Here is a 24,055-nt window from a genome sequence, read left to right on the forward strand (position 1 = left end):
TTCATAAGGGTTAAGGTGCCGATGCATAGTATCCTTTCTGTGGTAAGTACATCTTCTTCGGTTCTTGGGCTTGTGGAATTATCCAGTTCAAGTCAATGGGACTAGTTTGTGTTGACCTACTATGCTACTGACTAGTTGCATGTATTCACATTATGCGTGGAACCCACCTATGTATTCAGTTAGTCAAACTCTGTGAAAGCGGTGGTGGAGCACTGAAGTTGCCCTTAACAGTCTTGGGTGAAGGAACAGAAAGCAGTGCAAGGAACTTGTACCTAATTGCTACTTAACAGCCCCTGATGGAAAGTGTGTACGTCTGGTTAGGAAAGGTTTGGCTACCTCTGAAATTGAATGGCCATCCAAGACTGAATATGCTTACTGGTAAGAAAATGACCATATTTGTAAAGTACCAGAAGAAGGTCAATACTATTATACTCTAGTGTGCAAAAATGGAGCAAATTAGGGCAAGAATGTAAATAGAAAATCTGCACAGAACGTTCATGAAAAGTTTTACGAATATTGAAAGTAGCAAGAATTAGTATTGGGCATTTGAATCTCCATTTCATTTTGAGGGAATTTTATTTTTGAGGGAGCGCAAATGAGACTGTTATAGCTTCCAGTTAATAAAGTGCCCTTTCAATGTCAGCGACGTGCCAGTTGTGTTGTAAAGGAGAGCCATGCTGGAGTGGAATGCTCCCTTTCAGCTACTTCTCGTTGTGTTATTTTGCTTTCTTTCGCTGTTAGAGAAGGAAGGCTGTTCACTTCCTCACATTCTCTGGCTGTCACTCTGACAAATGGCTGTTTGTTTTGCCATGTAAACCATGTAAAAGTTTGGATGCAGAGCTGAAGCCAGAATTGTGACCTGCTGAAAAATAGTCAAATGGAGAAACAGAAATGTTGAGCACTTTCCCAGTTTTCCATAGGCATTAACCTTCCTAAATAGTATTTCTAAACCTGTTTTCACAGGCAGGTGAATGATATCAGGCACAGCCCTTATGTAAATTTAAAGAAGGGTAGAGGTGGCGACAAAGGATCATTGTTTCTGTTTTAGTTTATAATACACTGTCAGCACAGATCCACACTGAAGTATATGAGAATTTCATGGCTATAATGTAAAAGTAAGGCCTCACAGGCAAGTTTTTCTCTGTAAGTCTGCAGAATCAGTTCCATTGACTCAGCCTTTTATTGCCATGTTGTTCTGTGTTATAATGTATGCAGATTTTGATAAGCAATATCCAGTGCATTTGTTGCGTGTTCATCAAATGGTTAACTGCCATCCTTGCTTGCTTTTGATGTGGTAAGTGCCTGCTTTCATCAAGTTTACTACCTATTATTCCAAGCAATTGTTTCTTTGTATATCTTAGATTTTTTTAAATCATTAAGGAATCAAGGTCTCTGTGGCAGGAAATCACAAAACCTGGAAACCGCACGGATTATGAGGTAGTGGCAAACTTAGCTTGTAAAAGCCAATAGATTACAGCGGGAAGAGAACAACGCAGATAATGTGATATTAAAGTCATTTTTATACAAAGTAATGTTAAAGTAAAGCATGGATCATGATCAGTTTTGCAAAGATTAGCGCCAAACTCACAAGAGTGCTCCTCACTCAATGAATCAATGGGAGACAGTGCTTCTGTTTTCCAGAGTTGTCACTGCTAAGGCTTCTAAATGAGACAATAATTGTTTCTTCCATTCATCTTATTCTATAACTGTTTGTGCTTTTTGCTTGTTACCAGGTCCTCATTTCTCTTTTCTTCTCTCATCTTACTCTCTTCTCTGAACCATCTTTCGACTTCATGATTAGTCTATTTAGTTCCGCCTCAGCTTTGAAAGATAAACGTGCATCCATCCTTCATTCAAGCAGAGGAGCTGCTACCTGCCATTTCATCACCAATAACTTTGGTAACTCATTCCTTGATACTTCATTGCCCTCTACTGGAATAATCTTCCCATTCTTACAGTAATGCTTGATAAATGCATTTCTTCCAAGTTCTATGGACTTCACCATCATTATACAGGAGGATAATTTTTCCCTTCAGTGTTTTTTTCCCTCAGCGCTCCTTTCCTGTAGGTAGTGGCTCATAATGATGTGACCTTTTGGCACTTTATCCAACTGGTTGCTCTTTCTTTGTGAGTTGCAGTGAGAAAATCGATAAAGTACTGACTCAGGAAAACATCAAGGCTAACATGACTCTGTGTCTATTTGATATTCAGACAAACCCACAGGATAGGGTACTGATTAAGATACTCGTTAAAATATGTTTAAGCTCCGTTCCAATAGAATTGTTAATTCACTGAGACAGATATGACCCATTGGATTTAATTCAGCTGTAAGTGTATCTGTATCTCTGTCCCTGTGCTGTTTGTATTGACCCCATACTGCCAACCAAGGCTAGGAGAATTGTTTCAATTGACAAATAAATAAGCAGTGCCAAATTGGATACAGTTCAAAAATTCATTCCTAATTTATTTCTCTAAATATTTTGGCTAAGTTTTGCAAAACACTCTTTTTCTTAAACCCCCTCAAGCTATCATGTGGGGTACTTTTTTGTTTAGCTGACTTGATTCCAAAAAAGATTTCACAAGCATAAAAGCAGCTCTGTTGAACATTTTAAAGATCTTGGAGAATGAAGAGTACATATGGAGCTCTGTGAACAATGGTGTTTTGATTGCAAACCACATTTTTAAACACCTACCAGAAACACAGCGTTGTTATGACACAGAAGGAGGCCATTTGATCCATCATGTTTGTACTGGTTCTATTACTTATTACTAATTCCAAATTGCCTGCCTTTCTCCCATATCGCTGAACGTTATTCTTTTTCTAAATATTTGTCCAATGCCCAAATCATTTGAATTGTTCTTAAGAGAAGAAAGATTTTGCAGCCCATCATTCAATGGAAGGAGTGACTGGTATCAGATAACAAAGGGGAGATGTTGCGTTGCCTTAACATTAAAGATTGTTGGCCATTCTGTCAACAAACTCATCAGCATCCCTGTCAAGTCCTGGGTTAAGTGTGGCTGCCTTCAGAAATTCAATAGGTCTTGCTGACAAACCTTTCTAAGTCGAGTGATATTTCATCCCTTGGATGTTCTGCCCAATTGTGAGTCATATGGGCCCTGCAGATTTTAACCACAAAATGACAGCATGAGGCTGTTCCGAAATTTATTGTTGATGGTGTCAGCACCATGGAGAGGCTTGCATTTCACTGCAATCATCTAAGTTCTTACTTATTTTAATTAGTTGTGGCAGAGTGCTTTCCTTGAGAAATCTAACATACCCCTTACCATTCAGCTTAGAGATTCAAGGAGTTAAACTACATGAGGAAGAACCCAAAAACTCCTTTATCTATCTTAAGCTTACATGAGAAACGATGCCATCAGTCAGTTTAAAATATTGTGGGTAAAGATGTTGACATATAACTTCAGGATATGTTAGTAGATAGGGGGAGAAATATGAGCTGTTGCTGACAGCTCAGGACCACACTATACACTTTGGGATGTCATAACAGTGATGAGAAAAATAATGTGCATCTAAAGTTAGTGAGAGTGGAGCTGAAAGGCCAGTCTATGCCTCAAAGTACTTGGGAGAAAAAGATCATTTGCCAGCCTGAGATACTTGGATGGATTGCAGAATGTTGTATACAAAATACGTATACGGATGTATAGTGAGTCATGCAGAAGGTAATTGTTATAACCAGGTGAGGATAGGTGAATTAAGCCCTTTTTTATAGCCCCTCAATTATTCATAGCAATTATTTTTAATTCTTTGTTTTTGGCATGCAACTATATCACATTTCAATTAAAACATTGTTCTCGCCAAAATTGACGAACCAATTAAAAGGTTTTCTTCAGACAAAAAAAAATTTTGTTTACTGATGCTGAAAGAAATAATAAATTACATCAAACAGGTATAAAGTGTACAGAGAAGAGTGTGTCCAGCATAGAAGGAAAGTCAAGGAGGTGTAGATTTTTTTTTTGAAATGTCCTTGAGGTGTTATATCTGAACTTGCAACCATGGTTGTTTAATGGATGTGTTATATCCTCAGCAGTGGCTCCATCCATAAATATCCTTGAGTTTTTCAGTGAAGAGATGTTTCTCTAATTTGTTTACTCACAAGATGTTGTTCCTCAATAGGCTGAAGCAAATAGGAAGAAGGAGGGAAGAGGGAGAAAGAGAGAGAAAATCTCTTTCAGTTCTATTATAAATCCATTATCCTTCTCTGCTGTGCTCAAAAGCTGTTTCCAGAAATACAGTTTGCTTGTGCATTCCCATGTCACGCACCATTGTCATTTATGAACAGGATAAATTGCAGGTGTCATTCATTCCAATATGTGAAATGTCTAGCAAGGTGTAAATCAAAACTCAGAAATGATAGTTTCTTTACATCTGGCTGAATTTCAGGGCCCTTTGATACAAGTGCTAATTTCAACTCAAACTATTTTTGTTTATTTCACAGTGGTTTTCTGAGCTTGGTTAGATGACCATCTTAAAATTTCATGATAGAAATTGAAAATTGATGGTCCACTATTGTGACTGGTGTGCCTGCTGAGGCACAGAAAATTATGTATGATGGATAATGTATTTGGATTACATGAGGAGAGACGTGGACATCCTGAGATATGTGAAACATGCTGAGAGAACAGTGTACACCCTGATGTGCTATGGATAGTTTGCAGAGGATAATATATATCTGTGAGAATACTTAATAAGGAAAGATCTTGGACAAGTCGTGCACAGAAAATGAATGCATTATTAATGTTGCACAGTATGACTTGAATCCAGTAAAAGCAAAGGAGTCAAATAAAGTATAAACTACTTTGAAAATTGTAAAATGTGGGTTGAACATCGCAATATGTTTGTTATGTTGCCAATTTTTCATAACTATCTTATTGGGTTATTAATATTTATTCTTCAATAGAGTGAGACTGATTTTAAGTCATTTGAAAAAGGTGAAAGGAACTGTGCTTATCTTTGAGAGTGTGATACATTAAACTGGCTGATATAGTTTAAAGAAAGTCAGTCTGTCTTACTGAGTGTTGGGTGACACTCAAAGGGCTCGTGTATTCACTACAACTTAATGTCATTTAAAGAAAGAACTTTGAATAATGACGCATCTTTTATGGTCCCAGAACATCTCAAAGAACTTTGCAGCCAACAAGCTATTTAAATCGTGCCTAGATGAGCAGTCATTCAAACAGTTCCTGATCATTTTCTCCATATAAAATCCTATAAAGAATGCTGGCGAAATTATCTCAACACGTCTAATCTAATTTAATCAGTCAGCCGTTCGATCGCATTGGCACTGCCGGCTTTGCAATTAGTAGTAAAATTACATTTTAACACATCACCATTTAAAAACTGCAGCATCCTTATTACATTCAATGAGTTTCCAATTTACTTCATTTTGCAGGGTTATTGTCCTGGGAGGAGTAGATATGTTGCTTGTATTATCCTATTCCTGTTACCAAATAAGTCTCAATTTTATTTGTTTGCACTGCACATATAATTGGGACTCTTTCTTTTCTTTTACCTATTAAAACTAATTTTATTTTTTCCTTCTCAATATTTTAACTTCATTGTTTAAATGCTTTTTTTGAGATCTCTTAACCTTCGAACATATCTTCACAGCTCGAAGTCCACTGTTGACTGTAACCACTGCTGCACTCAAATAGCTTGCTGTCCACTACTGATTGCACTGGATGCCTTACTCACAGAAGTAGGAGGCTCATGCTGACTGTACCATCTGTTCAAACCCCACTACTGGATGTGTAGAGTGGGATGTTCTTGCTTTATACGGTTGCATAGTTTTGATCCAATACAGTCTGTAGCTGCTTCTGTATGACCACATGCCACCACTGAATAAATCCGGGTCCCTCTGTTATAACCACACAACTTAGTGCTCAGCATAGACTGTATTTTTTCTTTTGTCATGTGCTCAAATCCAAGAGTTTAGATTTAGACAGACTGGTCAGAGATAAGGCAAGGTTAAGAATGCTTTCATGCTTTTCAAAACACTGCTTACTACGTATTAAGCTTAAATTGTATGATAATTTGCATTCAGAAACATACCAGCCTCTAGCCTTGATACTTTATTGTAAAGTGAGTCTTTTTATCCTTCTGTATTTTTTATTGCGGTGTGAAATGTTTCAAAAACCAGGGATTGTTCAGTTGGTGCTGCAAGTTTTGAAAGTAAGTGACCTACTCGTTAGAAGTGATGTTTGCACAGCTGCTGGCTCAAGCTATAGTGGATGATTTGCAGATAAGATGCAGCCAAAAAATGGAGATTCACTTGGCAACATGTGGATTGGTGTGTGGAGGAGTTATCAATGTCAAAGGCTTTCCTTCTGTCAAAACTAGGTGATTAGCTTCCAGGCGGTTTAACAGTGTGGGGCTGTGAACAAGATTGAGAGGAGCCAATAGATTTCCACACTCAGGAGATGTCTCTATTCTCTTTAATAAAACTGCTTTAAGCATGAATAAACCTCAGTTTTACTTTTCCTTCAGCAGTTGGTCTAAGTGACTTTTAAATAATAAGTCAGAGGACTTCATAAGTCTGAGCCAGTCACTCTACTTCTTGCAAACAAGTGAAAGGATCTGACGAAGGAAGATCAGAAGCAGTGTTCTGACCAGCATAAGAATAACCTCAGCAAAAACCCATGAACAGAAACCACTGAACTATCTTCCCAGTCTTTCCCTCTGCTGGTAAAACTGATGTCTTTTTCCCTGTCTGTGTGTAAAAGAGAATGTTTTAATGAGAGTTTAAGTTTTAATTAATAGACTTACATGTTGATGGTTCATAACGTTAACATCTAGCTAGAGTTTTTTTTGTAATCAGTAACAATTCTTATTAAGAACAGAAATCTGGCCCATGCTTTCTGTTGACTTGGGTGTAAAAGATAGGTAAATTAGGAATTCTGCATAATTTTAAAAATCTTTAACTTTGTGACAACTCTGGGAATAGCAACGCTTGATTTCCAGCTGGCAATGAGGCATAACATTACTTAAAGACTGGTCCGTGAACTTTATTGCCTAATGTTAGTCAAACTACCCCAGACATTTCTCTGCACATCTTTCTTAACTCTGTCCACATTGTACTCTTTATACTGTGACATCATTGCAATGTTGCTCAAGGTTTCTGAAACCCTTATACAAACATACACTAATAAGCTTACCAAATTCACAACCCAGGATATGGTGGGACTTCTCCTTCCTCACTGCAACACAAGCAGAATGATCAAACGCTCCTCTCTCTCCCTCAACGCACATGGGTATGTTGGCAGTGCCCATACTGATAACCGCAACACATTGCCACTTCTGTTTTTCCTATATGACCTTGCATCTGATGTGGATATGTAATGTCTGCTGTAGTCCAAGTACAATCCCCAACTCTGGAAATGCAGAATGCCTCCACTTCTACATAAAAATTGCTACAATTTTCAACTTGGCCATATTCTTTCGCAGCCAATGCTGGATTAGTCAGTCCTATTTTGTAACAGTACATCACCTGAACGTTGGGTTTGACTTTTTGCACAATTGGTAAAGATACATAAATCCAAATTCTCCAAGTAAACAGATTTACTGAACATAACAAAATTTTACTGTGGTTGCAGTTTAAAAAAATCAATGTTTGATCACAGAAATGCCCATACTTTGAAACCTCTGTGTTATATGACAGGCCAATGATGACCCACTACCTGATTTCATTAGTTAGTTAAGGGGAGGAAAGATGCATTGGAAAATCTCCAGTGCCATCTAGTGTGAGAGTGCTGACAGGACAATATCTAGCAGAGCCCAGTCTCGCTAGTGTGTCATTGATTTTACACTGTTATTTCAAAGAGAAGGGATTAAGGAGAGGAGATGTAAAATAAATTCTGAAACAGGAAAGTTCTGTTTCATTCAACAGTTGCCAAAAACAAATTGGAATATTTATGAAATGGCAGAGCCTTGAACAGTCACAGAGCCTTCCTTTTGACTGCATTGTTTGTACCTGAAACGTCTGTAGCAGAGATCAATAATCATCAGAATTAGATTACAGTTATAAGATGGAAAAGCAACTTCTTACAAAACAAATCAAATTTATTTAGCTAGTGAACCTTGCCAATTAAAACTATTTCTAAATAATGGTAAATAGGTATGAAACAAAACTTGGAATTTCCTTTGCTTATAGTGTTTAACCTGGAGGCAAGGAAGGAATGACCACATTTCCAGTCAGGCAATAGTAAAATCCTTCCTTAAATCTTCTGGCTGTTTTCATTGACACGTGCTGGCAATTTAGCTGAGCTTGCCTAACATTGGAGAGTTGCCACCAGCCTATTTGACTTCCTTCCATTGGCTTAGAGACCTTTATCAATGCTTCTGCCACATGTACAAGATGTAATTACATCAGAAAAGTAATCTGTGTAAAGTAATCTGGTTGCAGTTAGAGGAAGCCACTGTGACTGATGTGGTACTTGTACATTTCATGCAGACCTTTGATTCCGTTATGATAATTTTAGGATGTAGTGATATGTTTTAACTTGTTGAAGAATACTAAAATAAAGCTCTAATATCTCAACATTAACCCTGTGCGTTATGAACATTACAGGTGAATAGTTGGATGGTTAATCTCATTGCTGGGTTGGTTTTCATAATGTTGTGATCTGTTGAAACAATCACACTGATTTTAGAACTTGAAAGATTTAAGGATAACAGCAGACCTGGTTTGTAACATGTCCAGTAACCTATTTCCACCTCTTTATTGTTGTCATCTCCTGTCATGTCAGCTCATCTGCTGTTAAAACCTTCATCAATATCTTTGTCACCTCTAGACTTGAACTATTCCAGTGCACCCTGGTCAGTCTCCTACATTCTACCCTCCACAAATTGAGGTTGTCCAATACTCTGCTGCTCATTTCTTAACACATAGCAATGCCCCATTCATCCATCACCTGTACTAATGGATGTACTTTATCACCAGGTTAAACAATGCTCATTTTAAATACTTTTTTAAGTCACTCAATGGCCTAATCTCTCTCTATCTCTGTAATCTCCTTCAGCTCTCCAATCCTCTGAGGTATGTGCACTCCTTCCTGATTGTAGTCACTGTACCAATGATGGCCACTCCTCCAGCTTTTGCAGCACTCAACTCGGGAATTCCCTGTCAAATTCCTCCTTAATGTCCCGGTTCCAACACTTTTCAAAATCTACCTGTTTGGCCAATATTTTGGTTATCAGCCTTCATATATCCTAATGTTTTAGTGTTAAATTGAGTTTGATAATACAATTATGAAGCATTTTAAATGTTACGCCTTGCTAATGATGCTAAATAAGTGGGAAGAGTGTCCTATAAGTTCCACTTTTAGATAACGCAAAGACAGAAACACAGTCAACATCATTATCAAGTGACAGGAAGCAGCTGCCTATCTGAAGATGGCATTGCCGTGTGTAAAATAACAAATTTGGAATGACAAAATAATTGTTAAAAAACTTTATTTTGAAGTTGATCTCTCTTCTTTGCAGCATCCATGTTCTTCTACCTCCTAGCTGCCTCTGTATTTCTCCCAATTTCTCGGCAGCCTCCCAATATTATCACAATTTTCCTGTCACTCCCAGGTAAAAAGGAGGCTGGACCCTGCACAGACCCTTCCCCACAACTCCAACACTTGCTGTCAGGGCCATTGTCCCAGCTTCCAGATCCTCAACTTAAATAGTCAGCACGAAATAAAGGTGGGCAGTCTGTACATGTGCAGTCACTGTGTACAGAATGTGGTGTGCAGGAGGTCAATTGCCATTTTATTGACTATTTTAGCATGTAGAGTAAATACTTTGAAATAAATAATTCAGCTCAGAGGGGTCAGTATACTGAATCAGAAAATATAAAAATGCAGCGACAATGGAAGTAATTAAAAGTCAAGTTGAAATTTTGGCCTTCATTGCAAAAGGGAGGTAGCATATAAAAATGGGGAAGTCTTGCTACAACACTCTAGAGCATTAGCCAGTACACAGAATTGGCTTTTCTTACTTAAGGAAGGATATACTTGTATTTTAAGGTAGTTCAGAAGAAGGTTGTGAAGCAGTTTGTTAGAATGAGGGAATTATGTGGAAGTTTATCTATACCCACTGGAGTTTAGAAGAGTGGGAAGTAACCTTATTGAAACATACACGTTTCTAAGGGCACTTTAAAGGGCAAGTACTGAGAGGATGTTTCCTTTTGTGGGTGAATCTACAACTCTGGGCACAGTTTTAAGTGAAGGAGTCTCTCATTTACGTTAGACACAAGGAGAAATATCTTCCCCAAGTGAATCATTACTCCTTGGAATTCTCTAACACAGAGGGCAGTGGATGTTGGTTTAGTGAATATGTTCAAGGGTGAGTTAAAATTATTAATCTACAAAGGAGTTGAGGTGATGGAGGATAGGCAGATAAGAGACATTAAGGCTACAAGTTTGATCACTCATGATCTAATTGAATATGGAATACAGATACAATGGGTTGAAAGATTTCGCCACACTTACTTCTTATGAGTATATATACATCATTTGTTGACTGCATGAGCTTTGACAAAAAGTGATCACCAGGGGTCCTCAGAGTGGCACTCAACATAAGTGAACTGTCAAGGAAAATCTGTATCATGGAAACAATGCCAATCAGAAATAAGAGGCATCCGTTTAACAGTCCACTGGGGGTCTGTGGCTGCAGCCATGTTCAGACAGATGAGGAACAAGCTCAAACCCTGCCTCAGAATACTAGATCCCCTGGAAAAGGCCGTGGGTTATTCTTAATTGGCTGGCAGTCTCTTGGAGATATCAACTCTGCTGCTTCCTTTAGCTAAAAAATGAGGTCTGCAGATGCTGGAGATCACAGTTGAAAATGTGTTGCTGGTTAAAGCACAGCAGGTCAGGCAGCATCCAAGGAATAGGAAATTCGACGTTTCGGGCATAAGCCCTGATGAAGGGCTTATGCCCGAAACGTCGAATTTCCTATTCCTTGGATGCTGCCTGACCTGCTGTGCTTTAACCAGCAACACATTTTCAACTGCTTCCTTTAGCTCCCTACCAAAGGTCCATAAATGAGATGACAAACTAGAGGGGCTGTGAATTGTTGTGGCCACCTTGCTCCTTATTCAGCCTCATAAGAGCCTGGAAATCCTGTGTTCTGTTTCAAACAATAGGTTAATGTATTGGCAAGGCTTCGAGGAGAATGAGTCCAGATGTTGTGGAGCACATATATAGTTATTTTTATGTGAACAAAGCCAGACCAAAATGAGATATATTGCAAAGTTTTAAACTCATTAAAGGTACAGATAAAGTTTGAGTAAGCAAGTTATTAAATTATCTGAAGACTATAGGATCTAATGCAAGATTCATAAACCATGATCAAGATGAAGTATTGGGAAATTATTCCCTAACACAGAATAGTGAACAAATGGAACAGGCTCCTTTCAAGGTAATTAGTGCTTCAAATTACTGAGTACTGAGTTACTGAGAACTGAGTTCCAAAGAAGAGTCATATTGGACTCGAAACATGAATTCTGTTTGTCTCTCCATGGGTGCTGCCATACCTACTGAGTTTCTCCAAAGGCTTTGTTTTTATTTTAGCTGTATGTTGCTTTAATAAGACGAGAGGTCACTTAACCACAAGAAAACCATCTTATTACAATGCAGCTTGTCTATTCACCACGTTGTTTTGGAAGAAGTAGTTACAGATTTTATTATGTTTGCAGGTATAAATATGTAAGCATGACATTTGATTTGATTTGTTACTGTCACATGTACTGAGGTATAGTGAAAAATGTTTTACATGCTTTACAGGCAGATTGACATACAACAATGTTGAAACTTTTCTGGTGCTAATATAGCAGTGCATTGTAGTATGAAATCTTTCTGATTGGATTTGAATGTGCGATTGCATGTCTATGTGAAAAGTGAGCAAAGTAATACATTTGTCCATTAACATTTGATCAGCAAAAAGGGTTTCTTCACAAGTGAGAAAAATTATGTAGTGGTAACTTTAACTGAACAGTGTACTCTAATAAACTTTTCTTACTTGAAGGCTAATGTGGAAGCTGGAAATTTGGTTTTGATGATGTTATATTGTGTCCTTTCAGGAGCTGTCAAAGTATGAGCAGTCTGTTCAGCAGCAACACTTCAGGCCTTCAAGACTCCACTTCATCTTTGCCTCGTAAACAGAACTCAGTCGATAAACAACCTCTTCGTGCCCTCTATGACCTCCTCATTTCCCCAATGGAAGGGGTAAGTGAATAAAGAACAAAGCTAGACGCATTCCTTAATTTCTGTTACGAACATGCACAAAACAGTATGGTGTGATCAAAAGATGTCAAGAAATGACCACTGGGGTCACAGTGCAGTGATAAATGATGTCATCCATTTTCTTTTTATGTTGGGCAATAAATATCGGTGTTGATAAAATGAATGAAACTGTTCTGGGAAGTGGAAAATACATGTTAGAGAATATACCTCTTTTGAACCATTCAGGAGGTTGCTGATTATGATGAGTAAAGCACTTTTTCTGAAAGCAACACCATTAATAAATTGTAGCAAAAGAAAACTTTTGAGGAACTTTGTGAAAAATTTGGTTGTGTGCAGGACAATGAATAGCAAACAGTTATGTACTGTAAAGTTGTCCATTGAAGGATCATGTGTTATATTGAAAATTGATCATGTGGAATAGCAAGAAATGAAGATGAGATGAGGGGATAATGTGGTATGAAATGGAAAGAAAAACAAAGCAGGGTATGTAGAAAATGTATGATGAAGCTCATGGAAACTTTTGGCAAGTGCATTGGAAATATGTAGACTGGATTGCAACTTGGAGGATCCTTAGAAATATGGCTAATATCATCAAGAGAACTCTTGCTTTGTATCAGGGAGTGCTACATAATGACAACTACTTTTGTAGGTGTTTTTGAAACAAATGCTGAACTTTAATTTCTGTATGCTCAAATTAGTAAAGTGTAAACAAGAGTCATCCATGTGCTTAACAAAAAAAGTACTTAGTTCTTCTTTATTTCTGTTTGTGTACCCATGTTTGTGAACATTACAGAGTCATAGGATGTAGAGGATGAGCACAAATATTTATAAAATGTACATCATGAAACAAGAAGATTAATAGCGAATATGACATCAAACACTTAGTAGGTTCTGTATAAATAAACATTGAAAACCAGCTGTATATATAGAAGAGAGACAAAATAAACTGCAGGTGCTGGAATCCAAGGTAGACTATAGGAGGGCTGGAAGAACAGAGCAAGGCAGGCAGCGTGAGGAGGTGGAGAAGTCAACGTTTCAGGTGTAACCCTTCTTCAGGACTGACTTCAGGACTGAAGAAGGGATGCACCCGAAACGTTGACTTCTCCACCACCTCATGCTGCCTGGACATACAGAATATGTAAAAATAGTTCCATGTATTCTGCTATTGTTAGTGTATATTGTTTATGTATCACACTGCATCCACAATATATGTGCCCTATTCCACAGTAAAGCTCTGGAGTTTATCCATAATACTGGAGAACAGTGGAAGTACAGTGAATGTATACGTAGATTATGTAAAGTATGTCTACTATGGAAAAACCGCTTATGTCGGAGGTACGCATAGGAGAATAAGATAGATCGATAATGTGGTTCACTGGAGCTGTAAGAATGGGGTTCTCAATGAAGGAAGGAACCCTGATTCCTGTTAGCGAATGCAATAGACTGAGCTCCCCCGTGACAAGTTTACCACTGACTTCTGTCCCAAAGTGTCTTTAGCTATAGTTTAATGTAGAAAGCCAGGAGTTAAAATTTTGAGGATTACTATTAACTCAGTAATTAATACACTTGTGCAAAATTGCTTTATATGATAATTGAACATCGTTAACAAAGTTGTTCAGCAACTTAGCTAGAGTGAGCTTTTAGATTAGCGGTAATATTCCTTTCTCATAAATAGAAGGTGAATACTCTAGCCATTATCAGTGAGTGACCTTTTGTTTTGAATTGGCATCCAGCAGGATACTCATGTGTCATGAATTTGGGTGCAATTTCATCTCCAAATCATATACATCATCAAGCCCACTTGCCATGGGGAGGCACAAGTTGGCGTAAAGGTGATTATGGTCAGAGGAGTAGCGGTTATTTTATTGCCTCTAAGTGAAGAGTGTAAAGATCTGAAAGTAACAAATGAATTCTGCAGTGAGTCACTGGTTAAAAATAAATGTGATTCCTGTATTTTTATTTTTATTATGGACTCATGGTTCAAAATGATTCATAACAGCCAGGTAGTTCAATTGTTCAATTCAAATTCAATTCAAATGTCTTGAGTAAAGAAGGTTAAATTCTTATATAATTGCAAGTTAAACCTGCAGATGGTGCTAAAGGTCCACATTTCTTTTCATCAGTGAAATTGCAAGTAACAGGTAGCATTCTATCCTCCTTGATTTGATATGAGCAATGAAGATTAAGGTGGGAAAATATGGTGAGAATGGAAGTGTTAGATTCTTTTTTTAGATTAGATTCCCTACAGTGTGGAAACAGGACCTTCGGCCTAACTAATCCACACAGACCCATTTCCCCTAACTCTGTGGGCAATTTAGCATGGTCAATTCACCTGACCTGCACATCTTTGGACTGTGGGAGGAAACCAGAGCACTCTGAGGAAACTCACACAGTCACAAGGAGAATGTGCAAACTCCATGCAGACAGTTGCCTGAGGCTGGAATCGAACCCAGGTCCCTGGCGCTGTGAGGCAGCAGTGCTAACCACTGAGCCACCATGCCTCTTGAAGGTGACAAAGTTTTCTTCCCAATTTTCCCCTCAACCCTTAAATGTTGACTTAAGAATCTCACCATTGAACAGTGACTACTTGATTTCCATGCATTTACATCATAATAAACCTCCAAACCATCTTATTTATGTGCCACTTCGAATTCTCCTCTCCACCACCAAGAAGCTAGGCAATGGAAATTTCTGGTATGTAAATTACTTTGGATACCTGAGGCTGCAGCTCACCAAATGCCTCTCCTGTCCATAATCCAACTGGCTCTGCTTGTCCATGCCTACACCTTTGCCACAATCCTCCTTGGCCTTTCATCCCATTCATTTGGCACCAGCAAACCACCAAGCCCATCACATGATCATGCCTGTTCTCAGACTGCCTCCTACCCCCCCTTCAAGCTTTCAGCACTTTGCTTTGGAGTTCAGCAATACTGTTGACTTGCAAGCTTCTGCCAAGCATTCAAGAAGAAACATGCATCTACTCAAGTTACATCATTCAGCTCTTAGCTTACTTTATTAGCATTTACTCACTTCATATTTGCTTGATGCCTGTCAGCCTCTGTGTATATCATGTTGCTTTCTTAGTGCACAGGGATTTCCATGCTCAGTTAAAGACTACTCGCCTCTTTGGCTTGCATTACAGTTTAGCAGAGAGGGAGAGGCAGGCAGCTTATCATAGTGGGCAGTGCGGAACAGTCAAGCAGATCACCATGTTGCTTTGTGGCACCACAGCACGTGCTGGGAGCTTATGTGTTAACCATATTTACTACATTTTCCTAGCTGTTAGCAGTTCAAATGGAAGGTCAGCAGATGCAAAATGTTATTTCTCTACAAAGATTTTGCCTACTCTATTGGGTTTTCCAGCAATTTCTGTTTTTGTTTCAAATTTTAAGCATCACAGTTCTTTGTTTAATTTTATTAGATGAGCATTTTTGTGTATCTACATCACCCATAGGGGGCAGCATAATATCATTGTACTGGTTGGCCTTTCTCTGATTTCAAAAGCACTATTTATCTCAGTGTTTTTTGTATTCTGTGAAGTTAGTTTGGGTGAATTTGTAAGTGTAGCTGCAGGACCTTTTGTGCTGCATTGAACTAATCTATGAATGTATTTTTACTCTGTGTATGAAATGCCCTGGAACTCATTAGAAAATGTGTCGGAGAGTGAACCTGTTACAGAATATTGGCCCCATTTCATTGCTAGTCTAGAGAAACATGTGCGGAAGGCTTCCAATTTATAAATAGTACCCTGTCCACCTTGGTGCTTGGATGAACTGAAATTTTGACAATATATTTGAACAAGGAACTCAAATTCTGAGGTGAGTAAATCTCAAAGGTTTAATGCTCAGAGCATCCTGTACAAGTTTACCCTTTCACAAAATCTATCCTATAGCATTCCAGAAATCAAGTTCATAAACCATTAACAAATTATTTGTAATGAATGAGGCACTTATAATAAGGCTATGCATATAAGTGATTCAGTCAATATTCTAAAAATTTCAAAATTATGAATAATTTCTAGATGAAGGTTCTTTGATGCATTCAGTTGCATTCTATAGTTGCCACTATTTCAGCTAAATTGGGATTCAATGAAGTAACAGAGCATAACACCACTGTTTAATCAATATTGCACTGCAGTCTAATGTTATCTTCATACTTACTGGAAGGGGTGCAGAGATGGTTCACTAGGTTGATTCTGAACTTGACTGGATTGGCTTCTGGGGAGAAATTGAGTATGGGGGGAAGGTTCATAAAGCCTCGGCACTATTGGATTTGGGTATGCAGTTAATGTCCTCTTAAGAGCCTTATTCTGCTGTCACTTCCAGAGGAGGGCGATGGGCTCTTCCTTGCTCACATACGTTGCCTGATTGAGGAACATGGCCTCGCGAGGTGGGAAACTCACCAAGAGCTTCCCACTTTTATTTCTTTCAACCTTTTCCATCATTCCCTCCCCACTCCCAGCCATCAACCCCCATCCCAACCTTATTCACATGTGGCCTGGGTCCCTTAGCAATGCTCAGCCTCTGGCAGGTGCATTATCCACAAGGACATAAAGGGGATTGCACTGAGTAGGGATTGAGTCAGTAGATAGGGTAAAGCTTGCAATACTTTGAGCAAGTTAGAGCTTATACTGTGACGTTGCTAAGAGTTCATCTATTGCTGAGAAAAACACAGGCCAAGGGTGGGATCTTGGTTACACCCAAGATGACATTGTGCAATCTGAAATACAAACTCAACAGGAGGTATCTGGTCATAGTGGGACAAGTCGGAAAAGAATTATGGTAATGTAATGTTGGGGTGGTGTGGTGTGGGCTGGTGTCAACAAATTGAATGGACAATCCTGCCAAATGTTATGAAAGGGCCAAAACGGAAAGGCAGATTGACATAGTTGTATGCTGAGTAAAGGCACAATTTGACATATGTATTGAGAAATATAAATACAATGTTTTGTAAACAGTTTTGGTTTACAGTTTTCCAAGTATTAGAGAGATGCACAGTTGGAACATTATTACCCAATCCATCCTGGTGAAAGTTCATTTTCAGCTGATTTCTGGCATATTCTAAGTGGCCCTTCCTGCTATTAACCATGAACATTGTTCAAATCTTTCTCAATATAACAACTTATGTTTTGATAAGGAAGGATTAATTTATTTTGCACTCGCATTCTGTCTTCAAGAAAACTCAATACGCAAACAGGTGTAGACCCACAGGATTACTATCTCATTGAAATAAAATTGAAGACTTGGTCATGGTTTGGTGCAAATCTTTACTGAAAGTAATTAGAATAAATTATTTGATGTATTTTGAAATCTGTTTTGTTGGGGGGGGGGCAAAGAAAGAGTTTCTAACCAATTTCAGCATTCAAATATTAGGTATCAAGAAAAAGTGGACCACAAAATGACTTCTTTATATTTGTTTTCCACTCCTTTTTTTTCTACACTGCCCACCTCTTCAGTTCAAATTTGTACTTAGAACCAGTGAACAAAGTATAGCAGTAAGGGCCTGACAAGAAATATAGGAGGGACTAAGTGTATCACTTGCCGATAATGTCAGCTGCACAATCTTACCAATAATTCTCCGATATAAAGGAGGATAGTAAAAGCTTTTTTAGGCATGTGAAAGGCAAAAAAATGGTTAAGACTAAAATCGGGCCCTTGAAGACAGAAACAGGGGAATATATTACGGGGAACAAAGAAATGGCAGAAGAATTGAATTGGTACTTCAGATCTGTGTTCACTGGGGAAGACACAAGCAATCTCCCTGAGGTAACAGTGGCTGAAGGACCTCATCTTAAGGGAATTTATATTTGCCAGGAATTGGTGTTGGAGAGACTGTTAGGTCTGAAAGTTGATAAGTCCCTGGCGCCTGATGGTCTGCATCCCAGGGTACTGAAGGAGGTGGCTCGAGAAATCATGGATGCGTTGGTGATTATTTTCCAGAGTTCGATAGATTCGGGATCAGTTCCTACGGATTGGAGGGTGGCTCATGTCGTACCACTTTTTAAGAAAGGTGGGAGAAAGGAAGCAGGAAATTATAGACCAGTTAGTCTGACCTCAGTGGTGGGAAAGATGCTGGAGTCTATTATAAAGGATGAAATTACGACACATCTGGATAGTAGTAACAGGATAGGTCAGAATCAACATGGATTTATGAAGGGGAAATCATGCTTGATTAATCTTCTGGAATTTTTTGAGGATGTAAGTCTGAAGATGGATGAGGGAGATCCAGTAGATGTAGTGTAGCTGGACTTTCAGAAAGCTTTTGATAAAGTCCCACATAGGAGGTTAGTGAACAAAATTAGGGTGCATGGTATTGGGGGCAAAGTACTAACTTGGATTGAAAGTTGGTTGGCTGACAGAAAACAAAGGGTAGTGATAAACAGCTCCAATTCAGATTGGCAGGCAGTGACCAGTGGGGTACCGCATGGATCAGCGCTAGGACTGCAGCTTTTTACAATATATGTTAATGATATAGAAGATGGTATTAGTAATAACATTAGCAAATTTGCTGATGATACTAAGCTGGGTGGCAGGATGAAATGTGAGGAGGATGTTAGGAGATTACAAGGTGATCTGGACAGGTTAGGTGAGTGATCAGATGCATGGCAGATGCAGTTTAATGTGGATAAATGTATGGTTATCCACTTTGGTAGCAAGAACAGGAAGGCAGATTACTACCTAAGTGGAATCAATGTAGGTAAAGGGGCAGTACAAAGAGATCTGGGTATTCTTGTACACCAGTCAATGAAGGTAAGCATGCAGGTACAGTAGGTAGTGAAGAAGGCTAATACCATGCTGGCCTTCATAACAAAAGGGATTGAGTATAGAAGCAAAGACGTTCTTCTGCAGCTGTACAAGGCCCTGGTGAGACCACACCTGGAGTATTGTGTGCAGTTCTGGTCTCCAAATTTGAGGAAAGACATTCTGGCTATTGAGGGAGTGCAGTGTAGGTTCACAAGGTCAATTCCTGGAATGGCGGGACTACCTTACGCTGAAAAACTGGAGCGAATGGGCTTGTATACCCTTGAGTTTAGAAGACTGAGAGGGGATATGATTGAGACATGTAAGATTATTAAAGGATTGGACGCACTGGAGGCAGGAATCATGTTTCCGCTGATGGGTGAGTGCCGAACCAGAGGACATAGCTTAAAAATACGGGGTAGACCATTTAGGACAGAGATGAGGAGAAACCTCTTCATCTAGAGAGTGATAGTTGTGTGGAATGCTCTGCCCCAGAGGGCAGTGGAGCCCCAGTCTCTGGATTCATTTAAGAAGGAGTTGGATAGAGCTCTCAGGGATAGTGGAATCAAGGGTTATGGAGATAAGGCAGGAACAGGATACTGATTAAGGATGATCAGCCATGATCATATTGAATGGGGGAGCAGGCTCGAAAGGCAGAATGGCCTACTCCTGCACCTATTGTCTATTGTCTTAAACACAGTGAGTCTGAGAACTTCTTTTGAACATATATAATTTTTGATCACAATTAACTAAGATAACAATGCACAGCAAGATGGTAAGCACGACTAGAGGTAAGGATCTGACCTTTCTAAATCCAGCTTCTGCCAATGGAAGTAAAACAGGCCAGATGTCCACCTGCCTGTCTGACCTATCGTGGATATAAGTCAAATTGCAGATAGGCTATTCCCTTAAGAGAAGTTAGGAATATCAGAGCAGTCATTTCCTATTCTGTTAGCAGACATAGTAATGCAGCCAATGTTTTGATTGTCACTCTTGCCACTGTCACAATAGTGAATGATCAGACTGCAATTACTTGCCATTGGGAAACCTGCATTTGGCTCTCTCTCCCATTTTTGTGAATGCAACCATATCTGCATTTTACAGATGTACTTTATGTTGGCCCCAGGAAAGATGGATCAACTGATATTTTTGGCTTGAGAGCCGATTTTATTTCCATAATGTAAGGGGAAGGCATCTGTCTCCAATACCAGAATTTTAGTCCATGGAATGAAAGGAGCCGAGATGTGGTTGAAAAGACCCCACCAAAAGGTCAGACCTAAACATGGAAACAACGCTGGTACTGCCCTCCAAGGCTCTGGAAAGCCAGAGGTGTGCGGTTCAACAGCTCTGGGAAGATGGGAACAAGGTGTTTGGCAGCCGTAGTGACAGCTCTGACTAGGTAATCTCAAATTGTGCAGGAACCTGGCAGCCTTGATAGCCCAGGAATTAAATCCAGATCTGGATCTGATACTATTGGGCGGGGAGGTCCCAGGTATGACAGCATGAATTAGTTTGTGAGAGATCTCTGCAGAGGCATCAAATTACTTACATTTGATTTATCCTGGAAAATAAATAAATACTTTCCTGACTTAAAGCCATGTTGTTATTTAATCACAGAAGTTGGCGTGGCTAACAAAGTGTGCAAATTTGAATTGAGCTGTATTTAATTTGTGTTTAAAAGCTGGTGATGTTTCACGCCAATTACCTCGATTTGGGATGAATTGTGCTGAAAAATCCAACATTACCAAATGGATGCTCCCAGGCCAAGTGTTGCATGCAACTAAGTATGAAAATTCCAATCTCTCTTTGTCTCTGGAATATTATGGAAAGACATGGCTGCTTTTCTTTCAATCTGACAAAGTCTGTCAGCAAATTTTGTGTAACTAAGAAACCGAGGTGCATACCAACGAGGCTTGTTACGATGAAGTATTCTGAATGGTCAGTTTGCTCCATCTTTCATTTTAGAAGACATTATTTACCTGAGACTAGACTTCCATCATAATTTTAAATCAAAAACTTGATTGCATAATGGTTTATATTATAATTAGACGTGCAAAGAAAATTGCCTTATACTTTTCAGAATTTCTTCAGTCAACAGGAAGTAATTAATGTTCCACTCTCTCACTGCAGCTATATCAACAAAACTTATGTAAACAGCCTTGTGGTTTGGAATTTTAAACATAAACGATGAAGTGGGCAATGTCTCTGACTGTTCCTTCTCACTCAGTAGTTTACAGATGACGCAATTGTCAGAAACGCAGCACAAAGTGTGAAGGATAATACAGATTTCAAGATTTGTATAGGTAACCTAGGCAGACACAGGACCAATTAAAGTTCATGCAAAGGAGAGTTAAGTGATGTATTTTGGGAGGAAGCATTTGGAAAGTCAATGTAACCCAAATGGTGCAGCGTTACAGAGAGTGCAAGCCACATACCTGAGGTTCACACAAGCAAATCTTTGAAGATGGCAGAAAGAGTTGAGAAGACTTAATTCTGGGCTTCAAAATGGAGGCATGGGACAGGAGTCTGGGTGGTTAAGAGAGTTCAGGGAGGATGAATGTTAAATATAATCTAGGTGAGTTGAGGGCACATTGGAAATAAGACACTTTTCAATTTCAAACTGGAATTCAACCTATTAAGTTCCTTTGGAAACTGGGTTTCTGAGGACTAGAGAATTCCAGCATATAAAAGGCAGCAAGGACTGATCCAAGAAAAAAATTCATCTGTGGCATTGCTTAGTGGTCAGGAGGAATAAGGCCCATCAAGTACACATATTTGCAGACCCATAATTCTCCCTATGATCGCCGTCATTTCCCATCACCTACAACGTCTGAGTGCACATCCCTGTCAACTATCCCACCAGCAGTCATCGCTTCTAGCTCCACCCACCACAAACCTCTGCATAACTTAGATGTTTTGGCTCTTCTTTTCTCCTCATTCAAAATGGTTTAGCTCGTGAATCGGGTTGTCAGTTGGGTGGAGAACATGCAGAAAAAAAAATAAGTTAATATGCTGCATACTTCCATCTGGAAGTCTGCTCCTCACTATCACCCTCCTTGAGTCTCACATTACCCACTTCAGAGGCCTGGTTTTACAAAGAGCACAGAGGTTATGCTCAACCTTATAAGTTACTGGTTAGGCTTCAGTAATGACCACCACAATTTAGCAAAGATGTCAAGACCTTGAAGAGGGTGAGGGGAAATTCACCAGATTGATAAGGAACTTGATTTAAGTGGAGAGATTAGAGAAACTGCTCTCCTTAAAGGAAAGAAGATTACAGAGGGAACTAACAGCTGTGTCTTCAAACTTTGAAGACTTTTGACAGAATAAATATGGTGAAGCTGTTCCCATTGCCAGAAGCATCTGTAACAAGAGAGCACATATTTAAGGTAATTGGCAAAAGAATCAGAGGAGAGATTATGTAGCACGTAAAGCAAAGGCTGTTTTAGCAATCCATGCAGATATTTCTGCTCATCTTGGAATCCTCCTGTTTTTCTTCATCAATATCTCTGATTGTAATCCTTCTCCCTCCATATGTTTGTCTAGCTTCCCTTTAAATGCACCAATACTAGTCACACCAGCCAGTCCCTATAGTAGTGTGTTCCACCTTGTCACCACTCTTTGGATGAATGAATTTCTTCTGATTCCCTGTTGGATTTAGCACTGGTTATCTTATATTATTAGCCACTAATTAATGTTTCAAAAGAAAGAGAAATATTCTAATTCTTTTGTTCATTAAGTCAAAACCTTGTATAATTTTAGAGACTTCTATTAAGCTACCCTCAGTCATTATATCAGTTGAAGAGACCCAGCTTGTCAATCCTTTCTGATGTGCATACCACACATTCCTCTTATCTTAGTAAATGTTCTCTGTATTTCTTTGGTGCTCCTGTACATTTTTTGTTGACAGCTAGCAGTGCACACAGTACTCTAATTGTGATCTAACCAAAGTTTAATACAAGTTTAGCATAAATTCCCAACATTTCAATTCTCTCTTTATGAAATAAAGCTTAATTCTTGGCTTACCTTTTGTTTTAGATTAGATTAGATTACTTACAGTGTGGAAACAGGCCCTTCGGCCCAACAAGTCCACACCAACCCACCGAAGCGCAACCCAGCCATACCCCTACATTTACCTCTTACCTAACACTACGGGCAATTTAGCATGGCCAATTCACCTGACTCGCACATCTTTGGACTGTGGGAGGAAATCGGAGCACCCAGAGGAAACCCACGCAGACACGGGGAGAACGTGCAAACTCCACACAGTCAGTCGCCTGAGTTGGGAATTGAACCCGGGTCTCAGGCGCTGTGAGGCAGCAGTGCTAGCCACTGTGTCACAGTGCCACCCATGAATGGCCATCTAAAATGTTGCAGCTCTTCTACTGGTTAGTGATCCTAGATCTACTTGTTTCTCTACCCCACCTAGACTTGACATGCAAGTAAATATCCCTGTTCACGAGACTTATAATGCAGAAAATTCTGGTGACCCAGAACATAATACCTAAAAGAAATTTTTCAAAATATTTTCAAAAGCATGATAATATATATATCTACTTATATATACATTGTAGGTTTATAGGGTAGGAGTAAAAAATGAGGTCTGCAGATGCTGGAGATCACAGCTGCAAATGTGTTGCTGGTCAAAGCACAGCAGGCCAGGCAGCATCTCAGGAATAGAGAATTCGACGTTTCGAGCAGAAGCCCTTCATCAGGAATGAAGGCCTTATAGGGTAGGAGTTGGTGTGAATGGGTTTGAAATTAATTGAATAAGTTTTAAAGATTTGGCAAAGACCAAATCACCTGTTCCACCCTGAATGATTTTGAAGCTGCAAAATGTTGTACTTGAGTTGGAAACAGAGACAAAAATGTTCTGTAAAACTGACTCGAGAAAGGATCCTGAATGTTCTATAATTTCCATTCCAGGAGGGGGAGGTTGGGTGTTAAAGGGAGCCTGGCCCATTGTCTCTAGAAACAGTGTGGAGGCACTTTCAGGTGCAGAGGTGGGCTGTGGAAAATAATAAAATAACTACAGAAGCCCTCTCATTCCCCACTCCACACACCTC

General features: G+C 39.2%; 1 protein-coding gene across 5 annotated transcripts in view; it reads left to right on the top strand.

Moving 5' to 3' along the window:
- Window positions 1-24,055, top strand: part of ttc28 (tetratricopeptide repeat domain 28) — a 751,433-nt gene that overhangs the window by 638,428 nt on the left and 88,950 nt on the right. For all 5 annotated transcript variants that reach the window (XM_060843565.1, XM_060843568.1, XM_060843566.1 and 2 more), the window contains one exon: window positions 12,087-12,231. In XM_060843565.1, coding sequence (XP_060699548.1) covers window positions 12,087-12,231 — 145 coding nt within the window. The remainder of the gene's footprint in view (window positions 1-12,086; window positions 12,232-24,055) is intronic.

The sequence above is a fragment of the Hemiscyllium ocellatum genome, chromosome 24, assembly GCF_020745735.1.
Source record: "Hemiscyllium ocellatum isolate sHemOce1 chromosome 24, sHemOce1.pat.X.cur, whole genome shotgun sequence".
NCBI lineage: Eukaryota > Metazoa > Chordata > Chondrichthyes > Orectolobiformes > Hemiscylliidae > Hemiscyllium > Hemiscyllium ocellatum.